Raw genomic sequence first — 21,977 nt, 5'->3', positions numbered from 1 at the left:
GCCGTTTTTTAACATAAATAAAACTATAATAACCCCCACCCCCCCCCCCCCCCCCCCCCCTTGCGTTCAGCCCACCCTTGGATTTTAGTACCTCCAGCGCACCAGATCTACAAGCTTGTATTGTGAGGAGTTTGTGAGCTTACAGATGGTCTATTTAGCAGACAGTTAACCCTAGAATAAGAGACAGGAGAGTTCTTAATGTTTATTCTATTGTCTGTGTAACAGAGCCTGATGATGTCAGGTTGGTGGGAGGAGCCAGCAACTGTACTGGTAGACTGGAGGTGAAACACCAGAGAGAATGGAGACCAGTGGTTCCTTATTATTATTCTGACTGGAACCAGAAGTATTCATCTGTAGTGTGCAGACAGCTGGGCTGTGGCTCTGTTGTTTCTACAGAGTGGAGACGTGGTTCTACAGATCAACCTACATGGTCTGTTAGATCTAGCTGTGTTGGATCTGAATCTTCACCTGAGGGAGTGTGAAGGTGGAGGTGGAATGGAGTCTAGTAGTTCCCCCTCCAGTCTGGAGCTGATCTGTTCAGGTAACAAAACAATGACTTCAACAATGACACTAATCTATACTGTCTGTCTGTCTGTCTGTCTGTCTGTCTGTCTGTCTGTCTGTCTGTCTGTCTGTCTGTCTGGTGTCTGTCTGTCTGTCTGTCTGTCTGTCTGTCTGTCTGTCTGTCTGTCTGTCTGTCTGTCTCTCTCTCTCTCTCTCTCTCTCTCTCTCTCTCTCTCTCTCCTCTCTCTCTCTCTCTCTCTCTCTCTCTGTGAAGCAGATGGATTATTTCTATGGTAAAAAGCTGTCATATAACATGCAAGTCAATGGGTGAGAAGCAGAGCTCCTCTCTTAGTAACTCCTTGCTAACGTGCTATTGGACAAGGACGGGTGGGGGAGGGGCTTAGCAAAGGATCAATTAGTGTTCAATAAAGTATTCAAAGATCTTCACTTACGTTCAAGATTTTTGAAAAAAAATAGCAGATCTACAAGCTCATAATATGAGCTTGAATGAGTATTATACAACAGAAGCAATCTGATTGGTTGAATTAGCTACCCGTGCTTCAAATGAGCATTACTGCACACCTAATGGAAAATGTTAAATGTTAATAAAAAAATGTTTTCATGGGAATTTCAGAGACAAAACCTGGCATTAATAAAATATGAATTTCAATTCAATATCTTCATTACAATGACACTTATTTATTTTATTTTGGAGGGGGAGGGTAACTGTTATCTATCTAACTGTATAATCACAATATTCCACAAGAGGGCGTGCTTACCGTGATTATCAGCACCCGTTCTTACATTTATCCCCAACCTGGACCATAACATGGAGGCAACAGAAAATACCGTAACTTTTGAAGTAAACCTGCAGATAAAAAATAAAACATGTCTCTATATGCAGAAGGAATTCTTAAAGTGGTTATTATTAACACATAGGATGCCTACCTACCACGTTCCCACACATGTAAACGACCCCCCCCCCCCCCCTCCTAGCTTAGATGTCTAATCTTAGACCAGACATTGATTAGACGGTCTATTTAATAGACCGTCTATATAGACGTTGAAATAACGTCTAATTAACGTCTAGACAACCGATTTTAGAGAGACGTCTAATAGACGACTATTGCTCACTGGGAAAGAACCAGTCTAGCAGAAAATGTTCAAATCTAAATTTCTTTTGTTTTGCTCCATGTTTTTACACCCCTCATGGTGTCCAGTTAACTCCAAATTTGGGCATTGTTTCAGCATGCAGCTGAATTACCATGGCTGTGACGCATGCGCCGTACAGGAAGCGGTATCAGTGATGTCAGTCATCTCCAAATTTGGGCAGTGTTTAGTACCAGTGATGTCAGCATGCAGGTTCTGGACAGACGGACGGACAGACAGACATGCTTATCAACAACAGATAAATATTGTCTTCTGCCATCGGTTAATTCAGCTTTATTTGCCGATACAGATATTGACCGATAACGGAAAATATCGTCCAATACCGATGTTTGGACGATATATCGGTGCCAGAGATTCCGTTAGCCGGTATTTACCGGCCATTGGCCGGTTAAATGTTTAATTGGCCGGTAATTATAAAGTCCACCGGCCACCGTGGCCGGCTGGGAAAATGCCTCTTAGGCTATTTTATAATTTAATCTTATTATTCACATAATTATTTGTTAAATTTGTATCATGTTCTGTGAGTCTGATGACAGCGGAGCTCACCGCTGCTGCTGCTGATGGTTCATGCTGCGCTGAGCGCATTTGATCAGTCTATATTCGTCGTACGATGGTTACACGCATTGAAAATATCAGAGCTTCAAGCTCACAACACGTCAGCAACGCGCCACGCTGTGAGCTTGTATGTCTGCTATTTTAGATACGCAGGACGGCCATACTTGAAATACTCCGTGAATGCCATGCCTCTTATCAAAGAGCCGTAAAAGCTGCTAAATCTGCTTTTATATCCACTACTGTCACTAACAATAGCCACAAACCACAAGTGCTCTTTACTATTTTTAATTCTCTCATCAATCCCCGTGATGTCTCCCCTCTTACCCCATCTCTCACCCTCTGTAATAATTTTCAAGCATTTTTCACTGAGAAAATCTCTGCTCTCAGGTCACTGCACACCTTCACTGCCCCACCCCCTGCATCTCTACCTTGCCCTGCCACCCTCGACCATTTCACAGAGGTATCCCTCTCCTCCCTCTCCGACATAATCTCCCATCTCCGGCCTACAAACTGTCCCACAGACAGCATCCCCCCCGCCTCCTCAAAGAGGTTTTTTGCTCCATTAGCCCAAGCCTGACCTCACTTTTTAATATGTCCCTCAACTCAGGTCTGGTCCCCGTCCCCTTTAAACATGCTATAGTCCACCCGCTTATTAAAAAGAAAAATTTAGATCCATCAATTCTCTCCAACTTCAGACCAATATCACAGCTACCCTTCCTTTCAAAAGTTTTAGAAAAAATAGTCTACATGCAACTTCAGTCGTTTTTAATCAATCATAACATCCACGAAAAATTTCAATCAGGTTTCAAACCCAGACACAGCACGGAAACAGCCCTTTTAAAAGTTTTTAATGACCTAATTTTAACAGTTGATTCGGGTAGCCCAGCCATCTTAGTTTTGTTGGACCTCTCAGCGGCCTTCGACACAGTCGACCACAGAATATTGCTCTCTCGACTGGAAAACCAGGTGGGCATCTCCGGGACGGCCCTATCCTGGTTCAGATCTTATCTGACCAATCTGACTTTTTCGGTCCAGGTGGGTGAATTCTCCTCATCAGAGGCTCCTCTCACCTGTGGGGTTCCCCAGGGCTCCATTTTGGCCCCCCTACTTTTCCTATTATATATGCTTCCCCTCGGCCCCATCCTCTCCAAACATGACATATCATTCCACTGCTACGCTGATGACGTACAAATCTACATGCCTCTCATACCCAACAGCAATAACTCCTTTGACCCCCTGATTAACTGTCTCAATGAAATAAAAAAGTGGATGGATGCCGACTTCCTACATCTAAATGACAATAAAACTGAGATCATCATCTTCGGCCATAATAACCCCACCCTTCCTGTAAACACCTTGGGCCCCCTCACATCCAACATTCATACCAGCGCAAAGAACCTCGGCGTCATATTCGACTGCAACTTCAAATTCGATACACAGATTAGTGCTGTTGTCAAAACCAGTTTTTATCATCTCCGCCTACTTGCTAAAGTTAAACCCTACCTCCCAGCCAAACAATTCGAAACCGTTATACATTCTTTTATCTCTACTAGACTCGATTACTGTAACGCCCTGTATTATGGAACAGACCAAACCGCACTTAGACGCCTCCAATTAGTTCAAAACGCAGCTGCCCGCCTTCTTACCGGCACCAAAAAATTCAACCACATCACCCCAGTTCTCATCTCTCTCCATTGGCTCCCGATTAAACAAAGGATCGACTTCAAGATTCTTCTCTTCACCTTCAAATCCCTTAATGGCCTTGCCCCCCCATATATGTCCGAACTCATACACCGTCACAACCCACCCAGAGCACTTAGATCTGCTGATCAGTCACTATTAACAGTTCCACCAGACATAACCCGGAAAACTAGAGGTGACCGTGCCTTTGCAGTCGCGGCCCCGGTGCTGTGGAACGTTCTCCCTCCCCATATTAGAGCTGCCAAATCCATCGAGATTTTTAAGTCCCTCCTCAAAACCCACCTTTTCTCACTGGCCTTCGATGTTCCATGATGGCTAAGCATTGTTTAATTTTTAACCTTGCTGGTTGTTATGCCTATGTACTCATATTTGATGTATCTGGTGTATTTCTATGTTCTTATATTTTATTATTATGTTTTTATATTTTATTTACTGTGAAGCACTTTGGTCAATTTCGATTGTGTAAATGTGCTATACAAATAAAGGTTGATTGATTGATTGATTGATACGGAGAAGCACACATCATGCACTTTTCACAGCTGACAATTCCAGCAGCTTGTCCAAATCAGCGCTATAGGCTACAGCGTGGGTTTAGTGTTATGATCCGAACAGAACTGGGGTTCTTCCGAGATAATCTAGACCAAGCTGGACCCAGTAGACGATAATAAAAAAGGGACCCGAACTCTGTGGAATCACATGGATTATACAAGCACGCAAATTACTTTGTGATCGCATGGATGTGATGCCACTGTGGTGGTCAAAGCAGCAGACTAACAGAGGCAAGTCAACCTTCCTCCTTGCGCCATCATAACATAACATTAACAAAACAAAACAAAGGTTGTATCATGTTTGCATATTAAGGTTTAATGAGACGTGAAGCCAAAATCATATAGTACTATTAATTAATTAATTTGTAGGCCACTGTGTGGCAGGGCACGCAAACGGTTCGCTTGAGTTGCGTCCACTATAACTACTATAACTTAATCACTTCTTTTTTGGCAAGCGATCTAGGCCTACATAAGTAGATAGTTAGGCTATTATTTCGTTAACTCAGAAAAGATTGCAATTGCATCTGTAATAAAGAGGAGCCCAGCGCTAACATAAAATGGTGTAATTATCAGTTGGGTGCACCATGCACACGCACATACAGTATCTCATCTGCAAACACGTATGTGACGTTCATTATAATATGGCTGATACATTAATTGATTGGCCGGTAAAATATAATCCTGCCGGCCAACGTGGCCGGCCCCAAAAATGCCTAGCGGAAACCCTGATCGGTGCATCCCTAAAATGAATTAAATGTTATTGTTCATTCTTAGTGAGCAATACTGTCTCCTATTCCTTATAAATACTGTCTCCTATTCCTTATAAATACTGTCTCCTATTCCTTATAAATACTGTCTCCTATTCCTTATGAATACTGTCTCCTATTCCTTATGAATACTGTCTCCTATTCCTTATAAATACTGTCTCCTATTCCTTAAAAATACTGTCTCCTATTCCTTAAAAATACTGTCTCCTATTCCTCATAAATACTGTCTCCTATTCCTTATAAATACTGTCTCCTATTCCTTATAAATACTGTCTCCTATTCCTTATAAATACTGTCTCCTATTCCTTATAAATACTGTCTCCTATTCCTTATAAATACTACAGTTAATTTAGTGTCCACCATCAATCTTTATTCCTCCACAGACCCTCCAGAAAAGCCTTCAGTATCAGTGGATCCACCAGGAGAAGTTGTTGAGGGCAGCAAAGTGACTCTGACCTGCAGCAGTGATGCCAACCCACCAGTAGACATCTACACCTGGTACAAAGACATCACATATATTTTCACTGGTCCTCAGCTGGTGAAGGAGAATGTGTCTCCTTCAGACACTGGAGAGTATTTCTGTCAGGTGACAAACACACATGGATCACAGAGATCTTCACCACACTCTCTAGATGTTCAAAGTAAGCGGAATACATGTTTTTTCATTAGTCCATATTGTATAAAGTCTAAGAGCTCTTAGTTCATATTGTATAAAGTCTAAGAGCTCTTAGTTCATATTGTATAAAGTCTAAGAGCTCTTAGTCCATATTGTTTACAGTCTAAGAGCTCTTAGTCCATATTGTTTACAGTCTAAGAGCTCTTAGTCCATATTGTTTACAGTCTAAGAGCTCTTAGTCCATATTGTTTACAGTCTAAGAGCTCTTAGTCCATATTGTTTACAGTCTTAGAGCTCTTAGTCCATATTGTTTACAGTCTAAGAGCTCTTAGTCCATATTGTTTACAGTCTAAGAGCTCTTAGTCCATATTGTTTACAGTCTAAGAGCTCTTAGTCCATATTGTTTACAGTCTTAGAGCTCTTAGTCCATATTGTTTACAGTCTAAGAGCTCTTAGTCCATATTGTTTACAGTCTTAGAGTTCTTAGTCCATATTGTTTACAGTCTTAGAGCTCTTAGTCCATATTGTTTACAGTCTAAGAGCTCTTAGTCCATATTGTTTACAGTCTAAGAGCTCTTAGTCCATATTGTTTACAGTCTAAGAGCTCTTCGTCCATATTGTTTACAGTCTAAGAGCTCTTAGTCCATATTGTTTACAGTCTAAGAGCTCTTAGTCCATATTGTTTACAGTCTAAGAGCTCTTAGTCCATATTGTTTACAGTCTAAGAGCTATTAGTCCATGTTGTATAAAGTCTAAGAGCTCTTAGTCCATATTGTTTACAGTCTAAGAGCTCTTAGTCCATATTGTTTACAGTCTAAGAGCTCTTAGTCCATGTTGTTTACAGTCTAAGAGCTCTTAGTCCATGTTTACAGTCTAAGAGTTCTTAGTCCATATTGTTTACAGTCTTAGAGTTCTTAGTCCATGTTGTTTACAGTCTAAGAGCTCTTAGTCCATGTTGTTTACAGTCTAAGAGATCTTAGTCCATATTGTTTACAGTCTTAGAGTTCTTAGTCCATATTGTTTACAGTCTAAGAGCTCTTAGTCCATATTGTTTACAGTCTAAGAGCTCTTAGTCCATATTGTTTACAGTCTTAGAGTTCTTAGTCCATGTTGTTTACAGTCTAAGAGTTCTTAGTCCATATTGTTTACAGTCTTAGAGTTCTTAGTCCATGTTGTTTACAGTCTAAGAGTTCTTAGTCCATGTTGTTTACAGTCTAAGAGTTCTTAGTCCATGTTGTTTACAGTCTAAGAGTTCTTAGTCCATATTGTTTACAGTCTTAGAGTTCTTAGTCCATGTTGTTTACTGTCGAAGAGCTCTTAGTCCATGTTGTTTACAGTCTAAGAGTTCTTAGTCCATGTTGTTTACAGTCTAAGAGTTCTTAGTCCATATTGTTTACAGTCTAAGAGTTCTTAGTCCATGTTGTTTACAGTCTAAGAGTTCTTAGTCCATGTTGTTTACAGTCTAAGAGTTCTTAGTCCATATTGTTTACAGTCTTAGAGTTCTTAGTCCATGTTGTTTACTGTCGAAGAGCTCTTAGTCCATATTGTTTACAGTCTTAGAGTTCTTAGTCCATATTGTTTACAGTCTTAGAGTTCTTAGTCCATATTGTTTACAGTCTAAGAGTTCTTAGTCCATATTGTTTACAGTCTAAGAGCTCTTAGTCCATATTGTTACAGTCTAAGAGCTCTTAGTCCATATTGTTTACAGTCTAAGAGTTCTTAGTCCATATTGTTTACAGTCTAAGAGTTCTTAGTCCATATTGTTTACAGTCTTAGAGTTCTTAGTCCATATTGTTTACAGTCTAAGAGCTCTTAGTCCATATTGTTTACAGTCTAAGAGCTCTTAGTCCATATTGTTTACAGTCTAAGAGTTCTTAGTCCATGTTGTTTACAGTCTAAGAGTTCTTAGTCCATATTGTTTACAGTCTAAGAGCTCTTAGTCCATGTTGTTTACAGTCTAAGAGCTCTTAGTCCATATTGTTTACAGTCTAAGAGCTCTTAGTCCATATTGTTTACAGTCTAAGAGCTCTTAGTCCATATTGTTTACAGTCTAAGAGTTCTTAGTCCATATTATTTACAGTCTAAGAGCTCTTAGTCCATATTGTTTACAGTCTAAGAGTTCTTAGTCCATATTGTTACAGTCTAAGAGCTCTTAGTCCATATTGTTTACAGTCTAAGAGTTCTTAGTCCATATTGTTACAGTCTAAGAGCTCTTAGTCCATATTGTTTACAGTCTAAGAGTTCTTAGTCCATATTGTTTACAGTCTAAGAGTTCTTAGTCCATATTGTTTACAGTCTAAGAGTTCTTAGTCCATATTGTTTACAGTCTAAGAGCTCTTAGTCCATGTTGTTTACAGTCTAAGAGCTCTTAGTCCATATTGTTTACAGTCTAAGAGCTCTTAGTCCATGTTGTTTACAGTCTAAGAGTTCTTAGTCCATATTGTTTACAGTCTAAGAGTTCTTAGTTCATATTGTTTACAGTCTAAGAGCTCTTAGTCCATATTGTTTACAGTCTAAGAGCTCTTAGTCCATATTGTTTACAGTCTAAGAGCTCTTAGTCCATATTGTTTACAGTCTAAGAGCTCTTAGTCCATATTGTTTACAGTCTAAGAGCTCTTAGTCCATATTGTTACAGTCTATGAGCTGCTCGCTTGTTGGTGAAGGTTACTATATCACCAAATCACCATGCCAGCCGTGTTTGTTTTGTTGTTGTATTGATTACACTCAAACTCATTAATTTAATCTCATTAATAATTTCTCTTCAGCTCTCCAGGTTCAACCAACAGTCCACAAAACAGGTAAACAAACATTAACAAACAACTACACATCATTGTAAGCTAAAAGGTTTCTTCGTAATAGTTTTTACTGCATATTCTTGTCTCTGTACAGAGTCTGATGTCAGGTTGGTGGGAGGAACCAGTCACTGTGCTGGTACACTGGAATTGAAACACCAGGGAGATTGGAAACCAGCAGCTGACTTAGCATCTATCTGGAACCAGAACTCATCATCTGTAGTGTGTAAACAGTTGAACTGTGGCTCTGCTGTTGACACAAAATGGAGTCATGGTTCTGAACGTCAACTTGTATGGTGGATTACATCTTCCTGTAACGGTTCTGAATCTTCACTGAGGGAGTGTGTAACTTTGAAGTTTGTTAGTTCTGTGGACAGACTGGAGGTCATCTGTTCAGGTAATTATCAGTCACCAGAACCAAGCACTGGTGTTTTCAATGAATCTTAGGCCCCAGCCACACGAGTATGGATATTTTTCAGATATTTATTTCTCTTTAAAAGAAAAAAAACATGACAAGAAAAAAAAATGCAGAAATGCATTGGTCAATAGCAGGTTTCAATTACATATGATATTTTATATATGATTTAGGGGAGAAATACATGTTACATGTTTTAGTTCCATCAGTTACTGATTTACAGTAGTATAGTTACTACCTGATGTAGTACAGTTACTACAAGAAGCCCTGAATTCATGGAGACACACCCAATAGAACCACTACCAATATACACTGTGAAACAACATTTTGTGCATTCTTCAACAGGGGTCAACTGTTCAGCACCAGTGATTATAAATGGAGCAGTCCTGGACCGTAAACCTGAGTACCAGAAAGATGAAACCCTGAGCTTTGAGTGTAACAGGGAGTTCAAACCTTCTCAACATTTACCTCCTCGATGTGCAACAGTGCATAACAGAGCAGCTTGGATACCTGCACCCTCCTGTGAACGTGAGCATCTTATTTAATGGTAGAGATGGGTAACTTTCACCTTTGAATCGATATGATGCGTGATACCATGGGAATCCATACAATACCTTTTTCGATACCGGTTTCGATACTTTTTATTTATCATTATTATTAGGCTATTATTATTTACCTTTTTCTATAGGTTATTAAGGCCGTCTATGACAGTAGTTCAACCATTTTCATGTGGCTGCTATTCTATAAATATACAAGTGTTTGTCAGCAATAGAATATTAAGAGTATTGTTAGTTTAATGCGGAAATAATACTTGATAGTATCGACGTCATGCGTTCGATATAAAAAAAAGTATCGACTTCGGTAATCAGCCCTATTGGTCGGACATTTTTAATTTATGCCCTGTTTAATTGTGGCAAGTAATTATGTTCATCGTAGTCTCATTTACTGCAACAAACTAACAGATAACAGGATTGAAATCGTGTCTTGTGAGACCTCTGGTGCGCATTTGGTCAACAGCACCCAGACGTCTTGTAAGACAGTTTAGGAAACAAACAAAAAAACACCCAGACGACTTTTTGGAGAGATAATAACAAGATTACCTACTAGGACAACATTCTCTTAAGCATACCCAAGTAACAGAATCCATTGGAACATCTCTCCTATGGATTATTTGGGGTTTCAACCATATACCAACCTATATTGTATTGGATTCACTGCAAATCGACCACTAGAGGGCGAGCCCAACTCGTTTGCAATGGTTTTAGAACCTCTTGCCCATACCTACAGTAATACCATGCCAAAAATCTAAAAATTAAGAGCCAAGTCTTGGTGATATTTGTCTTGATGATAGTTCCTAGCTCACATGAATCTATATACTGTACAGTATACATACATATATATACATATATATTGTATGTATATACATACAAGTATTGAAAAGCGTGTTAGTTTGTTCTGGCTAGCTGACCACACTCCCATGCCAATGACGTCTCATGACTGCTTTTTTCAATGGGCCCTGTGTGCCAATGACGTCTTTTTTTTTTTTTTTTTCCTTTTTGATGTCAAAATGACCTGAGATCAGAGAGATGCTTTTCTCTGTTTGTGTGTTGGCTCCCTCGTTTAGCTGATTGAGAAAATGTGTGAAAATGTGTGTTCATTCTAGTGGATGGACACTTTTTTTTTATTCAAACAGCTCTATCTCTGGAACCATTTGTCTGATTGACAACATTCGTTTTGCCACTGAATCACAACAACTGTGTCTGTTTCTATGGGGATAAAAATTAAAAAAAAAAAACATTTTTTTTCATTGCATAGTAAAGAAAAACATACAAAATCATGGCACATCTACCTTGGAGCCATTTTGGCACTTGGCATTGAGTGAGTTAAAGAGAATGACGTCTGTCACATGCACATCAGCACATGTACACACACAGATTATGCTTCATGTCTCCATCTTGTCCAGTCCTGTTCCCCGAGTGTGGCAGACCCCAGTACATCAGACCTGAGCCTCATGATAATGCCAGGGTCGTGGGAGGCAGTGAGTCTCGTCCTGGGGATCATCCATGGCAGGCCTCCGTGCAGCGCAGACCTACTGGTTCATCTGAATCGTTCCAACACAAATGTGGAGGAGTCCTCATTGCTTCCTGTTGGGTTCTCACTGCTGCTCACTGCATGTAAGCTAAACTAAACTAAATTCATGTTTGATGGTGATATTCAATGACAGAAACTAAAAAGGCGATATAGTACATGTTCAAGGCTTGCCTTGAACAAAAACAACTCAATAGTGTTATTATGTGTTATGAGTGTAATTATGGTGCTAATTAACCCAGTAGAGATTGGAGTTATGTCACTACAAAAAACACATGGGCATAAAATGGACAAGGAATGACATACAGAGATCTACTTAAATGGGCACTGATTTCTACTAGAACCTTTAGTTGTAGGCTCACCTTGAAAGGCGAGAACACTATGTTGTCTTCATTATTTATATAGTGAGTTCCGTTGCAGACAGTACAAAGGCAGGGCCTTAGCCACTGAGGTGCAATTGAGGTGTGGAAAATGTCTTCAGTAACAGTTCCAAGGAGATGCAGGTGGTCTTAATGAATGATGGTTGTTTCTACAGTAACATGCAGGTGGTCTTTAATGAATGACTGGTTGTTTCTACAGTAACATGCAGGTGGTCTTAATGAATGATGGTTGTTTCTACAGTAACATGCAGTTGGTCTTAATGAATGATGGTTGTTTCTACAGTAACATGCAGGTGGTCTTAATGAATGACTGGTTGTTTCTACAGTAACATGCAGGTGGTCTTAATGAATGACTGGTTGTTTCTACAGTAACATGCAGGTGGTCTTAATGAATGACTGGTTGTTTCTACAGTAAGGACTCCACAGAGATGCAGGTGGTCCTGGGAGGAGTGAACATTATGGAACGTGAAGACCCTGACCAGGTCATCCCTGTGCTGAGAGCCATCGTTCATGGGGATTACAGGGAATTGTGCAGCAATGGTTCACGCATCGCTCTCAATAATGACGTTGGTGAGGCCATGGTGTCATGAACATCAGTACAGTTTCAGAGAGAAACATTCCTCTTACATGGCTTTATTACAACATGTTGATCAAATATATACTGCCAGACATAAGACTTCTGCCTCCACGATCTCAATTTCAGACAGTTCTTATACTCTCATTCTAACAGATATGCTATTCTAAACATGGTCTTATAAAGAAAGGGTTCCCACTTTACAACAGGTACCCACAAAAGGCCTAATTAACGTGTTAATGAATGCTCAATAAAGAATGTATCAATGTTAATAAGAAATCTATTTAGGACTTGTTATTGTTTATACAATATTATTCCACTTACAACAGTTGTTAATTAAGTAACGTATTAACAATGCATATATTGTTATATAGTATTCATAATGAATCTATAAATACAGATTATTAATTGTTAATTAAGTATCTTATGAATAGTTGATACAATATTGGTAGTAATTAAGATGGTTTATTAACCTATATTAAAATATAATAGGGTTTATTGGTTAATTATAAGTTGTTAATTAACCGTACCTTTTCATATAGTTTGTTAAGTGTTAATTAAGGTTATTTGACCTTCTTATTATTCATTTATTAACATGTATAAACATATAATAAGGTTTAAAGCTGACTTATACGTTATTTATTAATGTTTAATTAAGCGTCGTATAAATGTTTAATTAAGCATCGTATAAATGTTTAATTAAGTCGTTAAAACGTTCTTATTAATCTTTTATTAAGCTGTATTAAGTATAAGGTTTATACGTATCTTATAAGTAGTTTATTAATGTTTATAAGATTCATATTATACAGTTTATAATGTTTTTATTAGAGTTAACAAGTTAATAAGTGTCTTATTATTAACTGTTAATAAATCTTTATTAAGGGTAATAAATCTTTATTAAGGGCACCTTATTGTAAAGTGCTACCAAAAAGGGGCAACATACAAATAGTTCCACACAGTACAGGTTTGCTGACAGACTAGAAGTAAGCATGGGGCAGACAACTCAGCTGTTAGATTGACAGCTGTAGTTGAGTTGAATCAGCACATGCACTGTGAAAGCTAGTTGACAAATGACTCCAAACGAGTTTGAATGGAGGGCCAAGCATATATTTGGCGATCTATACATTTCTGCCACCACATGTTAATCAGAGATATACTTATGAACCATTCTGTGTCAGCTTTACTCCAGCTGAACTTCACGAAAAGCCCATTCTGTGCCATGGAAACCCGCTATGTTAAAACTGCCTGTCTGCCAAAGCAACCCTTCTCTGATGACAAGGAGTGTGTGGTCTCTGGATGGGGCGTCACTAAACCAATAAAAACCCAAAATGGTATGTATCTAACTATACATATGGTATGTATCTACACATGATCAAACTTATGAAAAACACTTTAAAAATCAAACCTCGGTTCGAAGTGAAGCGGTGAACTTTTATTCTATGTGTTCTAGAGTTATGAACTCTGTGATCTGTACATTCTTTATATTCTGAATGAATGAATGATTTTATCTGGAGGACCGAATTGTCATGTGAAGCTTGACCAATCCTCAAAGTATCCAATTGTAAGGTGGGCCAGTCTTACTGTTACGTTCAGAAATAACTGTATTATAATAATGCAATACTATTAACCATTTATCATTAAAGGAATATATATATATATATTACTGTTGTATGATTGTTCTTATATAAACCCAAATGAAAAAGGGGGACCTTTGTTGCCGGACAACGCCAGTTGGACTTGAACCAACAAACCATTAAAGGTTTACACACCACTAGGCTAAGACACAGGTTCGTAGTAATACCAGGCTGGGAGAGCAATAAATGGGTACGAACACCCTGGAGAGACTGACACCACAACGTTTTTCAGGGGGGTACAAAGTTACAATACTTTATTATAAATTAACCTTGACAGAGGCCTCTAACCGCCACAAAACAATAAAACACAAAAGAAAAACCTAAATTCTAAAAGGCGCCATTAACTAATAAAACAATTCAAAGCATTTATTAATCGTTAAAATATTATCTTCAATTCTACTAGTAAAGTGCAAGGTGCGTATCGTGGAGCACTTCACTAGTGTTCGTCTGTCCGAACGAATAAGTATAGCAAGGGGGGGCACCGGGGAGCCCAATATAGCCACACAGCTTAGCAGAGAGGGGGTTCAACAGCATACATCCTACGTCTCAATTCCACGGCAGATTCTGAAACACACAAGAGGAGGCCGCCAGCTCCAAGTGCATAATGGTTGTCCTAGAGTGGGGTGCTTTAACTTTGTGTGTTGCGATAGACAGGTACTTACACACCCGGCAAGCAGACGCTTGCCGGTGAGTGATGTAGGCGTGCGACACACAGGACCGTCTCTCTCCGTCTCTCTCACAGCAGGCCAGCACGGACCGTCTCTCTCCGTCTCTCTCACAGCAGGCCAGCTCGGACCGTCTCTCTCACAGCAGGCCAGGCACCGGTTCGTTCCTCTCACCGGCTCGCCAGTCTCTCCGTCGCTGTAACTATAAGGTTCGCACAATGGTTCTCACTTAGCGTAGCATAGCTACTTTACTCAGTCCCATGAGTCTCTATATTGCGTACGTGGTTCCTCAGAACCCCCGGTGTCTCTGCTCTCTCACAACACGTCTGCTCCGTTCCCCTGCTTCCCTCTGACTGAGACGCGCTGTCCCATTCATAGTCCTGCGTCCCGCCCAGCTGCCACTCAATTGGCCAGCCGTGACGTCAACCCCACACGGCATAGGCTGCAACATGGCCGCTAGTTACCCTATCCAGAACCTCCATTCACTTAAAGTCCCGCAGTCCATTCAGAAAAAGAGAACATGATTAACTCATTTGCCGCGATGCCCGTAGCACCCGTAAATTTTCCGCTGTACGGCCCTGCCATGCCCGTAAATCCCGCAAATGTGCTTTTAAATTATGTAATGCTAAATTACACTCTTCCCCAGCCCCTGAAAAATGTTGAGCCTTCTGTCATATAGGGAAACCAAAATATCACACATCAAAGCTAGTGTGTTTGAAAACAAGAGTGTAATAAATGTATAAATCTCAATAAAAGTGTATAATTCTCCCCATAATCCACAGTGAAGGAACGGTGGTGGCATTCCGCACGCACCGCTGCAGCCTGGCTGGCACCAGGCACCACAATGCGTTTTTTTTTTTTTTTTTTCCTCCCGCATCCTCACTCCAACATGCAGCCATGCCATTCACACGACCCCCCATTCCTACACCATCTATGGAATTGGAAGTGAATGTCTCTGAATGGCAGCATGTCAGAATGGAGAAGCCCCCCCAAGCGGAGGCTATAGCAGTAGCCTACTAGCTACAACAGTGCGGCTCGATCTCTAGAGACCATTATGAATAAATCAAACACAATCCCGTGACATTTTCACTTGAAAAGCCCTGAACTGCCATGGCCAATACAATACAGAGCTCCATAATGCCCCAGAAATATTTCAAACTAGGAGCGACAAAGTATGCTACAACAACAGCTAGCAGGGATGTCACAAGGGGGGGAAAAGAACGTGGGGCTGAGTTACTAGGGCCCAAGGTGGAAGGGCCTTTGATATTTTATACTTTTGCGATTGAAAAATAGCAGATCTACAAGCTCACAGCGCGCGCTGCAAGCTTGTAGATCTGCTATTTTTTAAATCCCCATATGAAGAACATTCATGGGGGGCCCACAGTGAATCCTTGTACCCAGGGCCCAGAACCGACACCCTTGCTTTAAATCAAAACCAACACAGTCACAACTATAAATCTACGTACCGCGGCTTCCTTCAGACTTGGAATATCCACCGATTTCGGGGTCCCGGGGGTGGCAAAAGAGGCCAATGGACTTGTTTTCCGACTCCCGAGGCCAACCTCTGTGGAGTGAGTCCTTATCCCTCCGGTCGAGATGATGATGGACGAACGAGATTTCCATCTTGTCCCCCCATCTTGCAGCAATCGCGTCGGTAAAAATACATCCTCGTGTCGTCGTGTGTCCATATAATCCCAAGGATATGTCGCGTCCTTTGTATAACGAGCTGTCTGTAACATACATGGATCCCAGGCCAGTAACAGTGAGGCCGAATATGAGGAAGAAGCGCAACGATCGTTCCATTTGCTGTAAGTTTCTTTTTTTACTTTCATCCTCCTAACTTTGTGCTGAGTGCTGTTTCGGTAGCAGCCAGGGCAAGTACCTGTGGAAAACTTGTAGCTGTAGGCTGTGGTGGAATCCTGGCTAATCAGCAGTGATCCGTTCTGAAGCCCGCCTACTGTATCCGGTTTTGTACAAACTCACATACATGTAAGAAACGTTTCCGTATCCGATATAGACCCAGACCGGATCAGCAACGGCTTTGATTGATTGATTGATTGGCCTATGGCGATGGAGGTTTATTGGCATGAGAGAACGTGTGTGTGTGTGTGTGTGTGTGTGTGTGTCTGTGTCTGTGTCTGTGTGTGTGTGTGTGTGTGTGTGTGTGTGTGTGTGTGTGTGTGTGTGTGTGTGTGTGTGTGTGCGCGCGTGCGAGGAGGTATTGCAGACCATCGTGGGCCAGTCGGAGTCCAATATAAAAAGCGTATTTCTCTTTGTGTGAAGTAAGACGCCCTAAGGGCAAGAGGTGACCTATTACAGCACTATTACACAATTCCAGTTATACACAATTACACTTATTACACTAGTACACTCATCTGCTAAGTGCCTGAAGCCATAAATACATATATCAAGTGCATTATGTGCTTGAAAAAAGACCATTCACAAAAACCTAAATAACTCCCTTTCATTAGATTTTTAAGCTCGGAAAATCAAAAAACAAGGGTTTTGAAATGGCTCTAACTATAGAATGGTACATTGTAAATACAAAATTATATTTTTTTTGGTGAAACTAGAGCTTGTCCTCTTTCATTTTCATTACTGTATGACATTGTCGTGCAAATACAGAATTTAGGAAAAATGTAAATATAAAAAAAATATATCATTGTACAAAATGGCAGAAAAGCCATACAGTACAATGTTAAAATGGCAGCAAATGAGTTAAGAGGAAAGGAATATTATTACAACATAAATACCATAACGGAAATACAATGTGTTTAAATAAAAGAAACAAAAAGAAAACATCATTGCATTTAAAGAAATAATACAAAAAATGAAAAATAACAACACCTTCCTTTCATCCCTATCACACAATCATCAGACCGGGACGGACACTACACACATATTCTGGACGTACGGGACAGATAAAACCTGTTCATTCTGGACTGAAATGACCATATATGGACATGGGTTCACACATTTTGTTTTTGATAAAACCTGTTCATTCGGGACTGAAATGACCATATATGGACATGGGACACACATTTTGTTTTTGATAAAACCTGTTCATTCTGGACTGAAATGACCATGTATGGACATGGGACACACATTTTGTTTTTAATAAAACCTGTTAATTCTGGACTGAAATGACCATATATGGACATGGGACACACATTTTGTTTTTGATAAAACCTGTTCATTCTGGACTGAAATGACCATATATGGACATGGGACACACATTTTGTTTTTGATAAAACCTGTTCATTCTGGACTGAAATGACCATATATGGACATGGGACACACATTTTGTTTTTAATAAAACCTGTTCATTCTGGACTGAAATGACCATATATGGACATGGGACACACAAAGCCACTCCTTGGAAGCGGCTTTCACCGCTTCAAAAATATTTCAAATAGCTGATCTACAAGTTCACGTGTTGCAGATCAGCTATTTGAAGTATTTTAAATTATTTTTTTAAATAATATTTTTCAATATAGTAAAAAGAAAAGGCAAAGAAGTTTTGGCTTGCAAAAATATAGCTCATGGTGTTTTTTGCCTCTCTGTGTCCTTGGCCCACAGAGCCTACAAGGCTTCCAATCTGGCTGCTGGAAGCTGTTGTTCCTTTGATCTCCAAGCAGAGATGCCAGGTTGCTTACAATGACCGTCTGGATGATACCATGATCTGTGCAGGATACATGAGGGGAGAAGTTGATACCTGCAAAGTGAGTGTGTGAGTGTGTGCGTGTGCGTGCGTGCATGCATGCGTGCGTGCGTGCGTGTGTGTGTGTGCGTGCGTGTGTGCGTGTGTGTGCGTGCATGCGTGCGTGTGTGCGTGTGTACGTGCGCTGACTCTCTGTATTAAAGCGGTTGTTTGTCCTTCCAGGGTGATTCAGGCGGTCCTCTGATGTGTGAACAGGATGAGATTCATTACATCTCTGGTGTGGTGAGCTGGGGGGATGGATGTGCTCAGAGGAACAAGCCTGGCGTCTACGCCAACGTGCACAGATATGTGGACTGGATAAATAAAAAAATGTCTGGTGATGGTGATGATGATCCTGATTATCCTGATGATCCTGATTATCCTGATAACACACATGGCAGGTGTAAGACAGTTTAAAGAGTTTAAGAGAGTTTTGAAGACAGATTTAAGTTGAACTTGATTCAGAAATGACACATGCATCATACTCAATTACTCATACACAGTTATTCCATGACCGCATGCAAACGCTACATGACCCTCTTTTGGGCCGTGATCCACCACATGAGAAACCCTGCTGGGTGATTGGTGGATGGTTTTGACCTGCTCTATATGTTAAGTGTCATGTGTAAGAAAACTGTTTTGATCTGGCTTTATATCAATAAAATGTACTTGATTGACAATGTAGTGTATGGAAACTTTTTTATAGTACCGTTACTTCTTTCTTACAGCGTAAACTTGTGAGGTTTTACTTGATAACGTTTTGTAAATGTACAAGTGGTCTAACGTTCTAATTACTGTCTAAAGACCAGGTCGTTATCAGAGTTACTGTATGGTAATAAACTACAGGTTTTGCGTGTCCTAATTTCCTTAACCAAAGCCATAAACATCCTCCTTATAAACATCCTCCCTTATATTTATATTGTACAATTTTTGATTGATTGATTGATTGATTGATTGATTGAAGAATTTATTAGAAGTTTTCAATAGAAAAAAGTACAGTTTCATGACAGTACAAATCGCTGGAACAAGGACAACTAAAAGGAGATCCTAGAAAGCCAAGGCTTATTTCCACAGGAACCACACTTTAAGTATCTCATATAACATTGAAAGACAGACGGATAGAACATGGTACTTTATCTAGGATAATATCAATTTCAATTTTTTTGTTCCACATGTTGATGGTATAGCTGGAGAACGAATTAGAGCCTTGTTTAGTGTTAAATCTACGTTGATGATGATTAGTGGAGCTGCCTCTGGTGTTGTGATCGTGAACATCCTTGACCTTTAGGAAGTAGTTTGCCAGGTACATGGGTATCTTGGAGGTGTAGTGTATCTTGTACACCAGGCCCATTGCAAGATGCTGTACTCTGTCAGCTACTTTGAGCCACCCCACGCTTTCGTGGTGATGATCGGTAAGGTGGTCCTAAGGAGGAAGACCAAGCACGACCCTAATTACATTTTAAATTAGATGACACAACAGTTGTGTCATCTAATTTAAAATGACTTGAGTTTGAGAGTGGGACACTGGTGGGTTTATGAGGGACAACTTTCAGCTGTAAAATTAGTTTCATCCACATGGGGGCGACAAAGACCGTTGAATAGAAACGGATCAAGGGAGGCTCTGCCTTTTGCAGTCAGGTCAACATTTAACATTGAACACAGTGAATGTTGAGTTGTTGATCCATTCAGTTTGTTTGCTTCCTTTAAAGGACTTCACAGGACAAATAAACAATCAGTAGCAATAAAAAATAAACCAGCTGTCTTCTTAGGGTGTTTTTTAATGAGTTATAAAAGGGGGACCCCAATTTAAACAAGCCAAAAGCTTTCCCATGTGATTTTTATCCTTTTAGTTGATCTTGTACTGTACTGTCCTTTACCTTTTCCTATGCACACCTCTAATCAATCATTTTAGCTTATTTTGTACATTTGACTCTGCTGCTAAAATATATAAAGTTAGAAAGATATGTTATGCTTATGACATTATGCATAATTAAAAACACCTTCCCTGATACAAAGACAATGTTGGATGGCTTTTGGGTTTTAAAGTGTAAGATGAATCATGTCCTAATATTGAGCACAGTACTATTAAAAACTAGAAAGGTCCAATAGGCTACTGGGAAATTAAAAACTATTAAAAACTAGAAAGGTCCAATAGGTTCCTGGGAAATTGCAAGTGTGGTTGCACTGACGAGGAAATTATTTCCGTCTTATCATGTATATTATAGGCCTATATTGTGATGTCATGTGAGTCATGACCAATCATATCTGAGGGGACATTACATTGTACAAGGTACACCTATCCGGGGCAGACCTCCATTCAGAAACACCCCCACTTAGAAACATCCCCACTGAGGATTTCCATTCGATACAGCTACTCTTGGTCTATCAATAAATGTGTGTAATCTCTGTGTTCATGTCAAGCTGGGTTTGTCCATATGTGTTGAAAAACAATGTCCATGTATGTGCTAGAGAATCACAGCGTTTACTTCCATAATAATAGATTCTTTTACACGTTTTACACAGATTTCATTTCTTTGCTAATGTAGATTTTAAATCATTGAATCGAATCGTATCTTATTGCCATGAATGAACCAATATGGTCCATCTCGTATTGTTAACCATGTATCGTGATGCATATCGTATCGCTGTTAAAATGTATCGTTACACCCCTAGTAATTACACAAAATATTCTACAAATATAAGTGCTTCTACCTGACCTGATTCTCCATAGTATGGAACCTCCTGCTCTCGCCGAGCCATGAGGCCCATGAGGTTAATAATAATAATAATAATAACTTTATTTATATAGCACCTTTCTAGACATAAGCCACAAAGTGCTGCACAACAAATGACAGGATAATAAAAAACAAAACATTTCCAAAGAAAAAACAGAGGACAGGAGCCTGTCTCCCGTTTCTGTAGCCTGAGGCAGCTTCCTTGGACATGACACTGGTACAGTGGTTCTCATCCTGTGTCCTGTTTCTGTAGCGTGAGGCAGCTTCCTTGTTCTCAACCTGTGTCCTGTTTCTGTAGCGTGAGGCAGCTTCCTAAGCAGTGATAAGCAGTGATAGCTGGGTTAAGCTGAAAAACTGAATTTACCTCGTGGGATGACGTAGGTAAATTCTTCTTCTTCTTCCTTGGACATGTCGCTGGTACCGTGGTTCTCAACCTGTGTCCTGTTTCTGTAGCGTGAGGCAGCTTCCTTGGACATGACGCTGGTACAGTGGTTCTCAACCTTTGCAGGCCGCGACCCCCAAAATAACCATATTTTAACCGGGAAGTGGGGATCCCCACAAAATAATCATATTTTAACCGGGGACCCCCACCACCCTGACGAGCACTAAGAGGCATTACATTTTGTATAACACGGTTCTATTGTGAAAATAGCAGATCTACATGCTCGCAACGCCTTACAATGCAAGGCGTTGTGAGCATGTAGATAAGCTATTTTCACAATTTCTGCCTCTAATATTTGACAATTTGGCCAATGTTTAATTTGTCATTTTAGAGGTATTAAAAAGCCCTTAAATTGTCACTTTAGAAACATGCAGATACCCTCTATACACTTTATGTTGGTTCGTTTACTGTTGAGAGAGAAAAAAGTGTTGCCCTAACAGGGCAACCAGACTATAGTGAATATAGTGTATTTCAAGATGTGGAGTGAAGCTATGGAACAGTATGAAGGAGGAGCTCAAGCAATGTTCAAGTCTGAGACAGTTCAAAGAAAGCTATAAAAACAGCATTATAATGAGGTATAGAGGTGAAGAGTCATATTAACAATTTAGAGTATAAAAGGTATATTATCAGTTTTTTGGACTTCTTTTCTTTTCTTTTTTCAAAAATATATAAAAGCTCAGGAGTTTATAGA

The 21,977-nt window shown here is 39.9% G+C and overlaps 1 protein-coding gene across 4 annotated transcripts in view; it reads left to right on the top strand.

Annotated features, from left to right (window-relative positions):
* LOC308285380 (scavenger receptor cysteine-rich type 1 protein M130-like) overlaps positions 1 to 18,791 on the top strand; it is a 126,898-nt gene extending 108,107 nt beyond the window's left edge. For 3 of the 4 annotated variants that reach the window (XM_080726115.1, XM_080726113.1, XM_080726111.1), the window contains 9 exons: positions 5,629 to 5,886; positions 8,627 to 8,659; positions 8,751 to 9,050; positions 9,414 to 9,596; positions 11,032 to 11,242; positions 11,949 to 12,106; positions 13,289 to 13,441; positions 17,989 to 18,131; positions 18,293 to 18,791. In XM_080726115.1, coding sequence (XP_080582241.1) covers positions 5,629 to 5,886; positions 8,627 to 8,659; positions 8,751 to 9,050; positions 9,414 to 9,596; positions 11,032 to 11,242; positions 11,949 to 12,106; positions 13,289 to 13,441; positions 17,989 to 18,131; positions 18,293 to 18,526 — 1,673 coding nt within the window. In that variant the 3' untranslated portion in view covers positions 18,527 to 18,791. Of the gene's footprint in view, positions 1 to 5,628; positions 5,887 to 8,626; positions 8,660 to 8,750; positions 9,051 to 9,413; positions 9,597 to 11,031; positions 11,243 to 11,637; positions 11,660 to 11,948; positions 12,107 to 13,288; positions 13,442 to 17,988; positions 18,132 to 18,292 lie in introns of all 4 variants that reach the window. The other variant, XM_080726112.1, reaches the window with a different exon arrangement.
* The last annotated feature ends 3,186 nt before the right edge of the window (positions 18,792 to 21,977 follow it).

The sequence above is a fragment of the Nannobrachium achirus genome (assembly GCF_963921795.1).
Source record: "Nannobrachium achirus genome assembly, chromosome: 5".
Classification (NCBI taxonomy): Eukaryota; Metazoa; Chordata; class Actinopteri; order Myctophiformes; family Myctophidae; genus Nannobrachium; species Nannobrachium achirus.
Note: the sequence above shows the minus strand (reverse complement) of the source record. Positions and strands in the feature narration are given on the sequence as shown.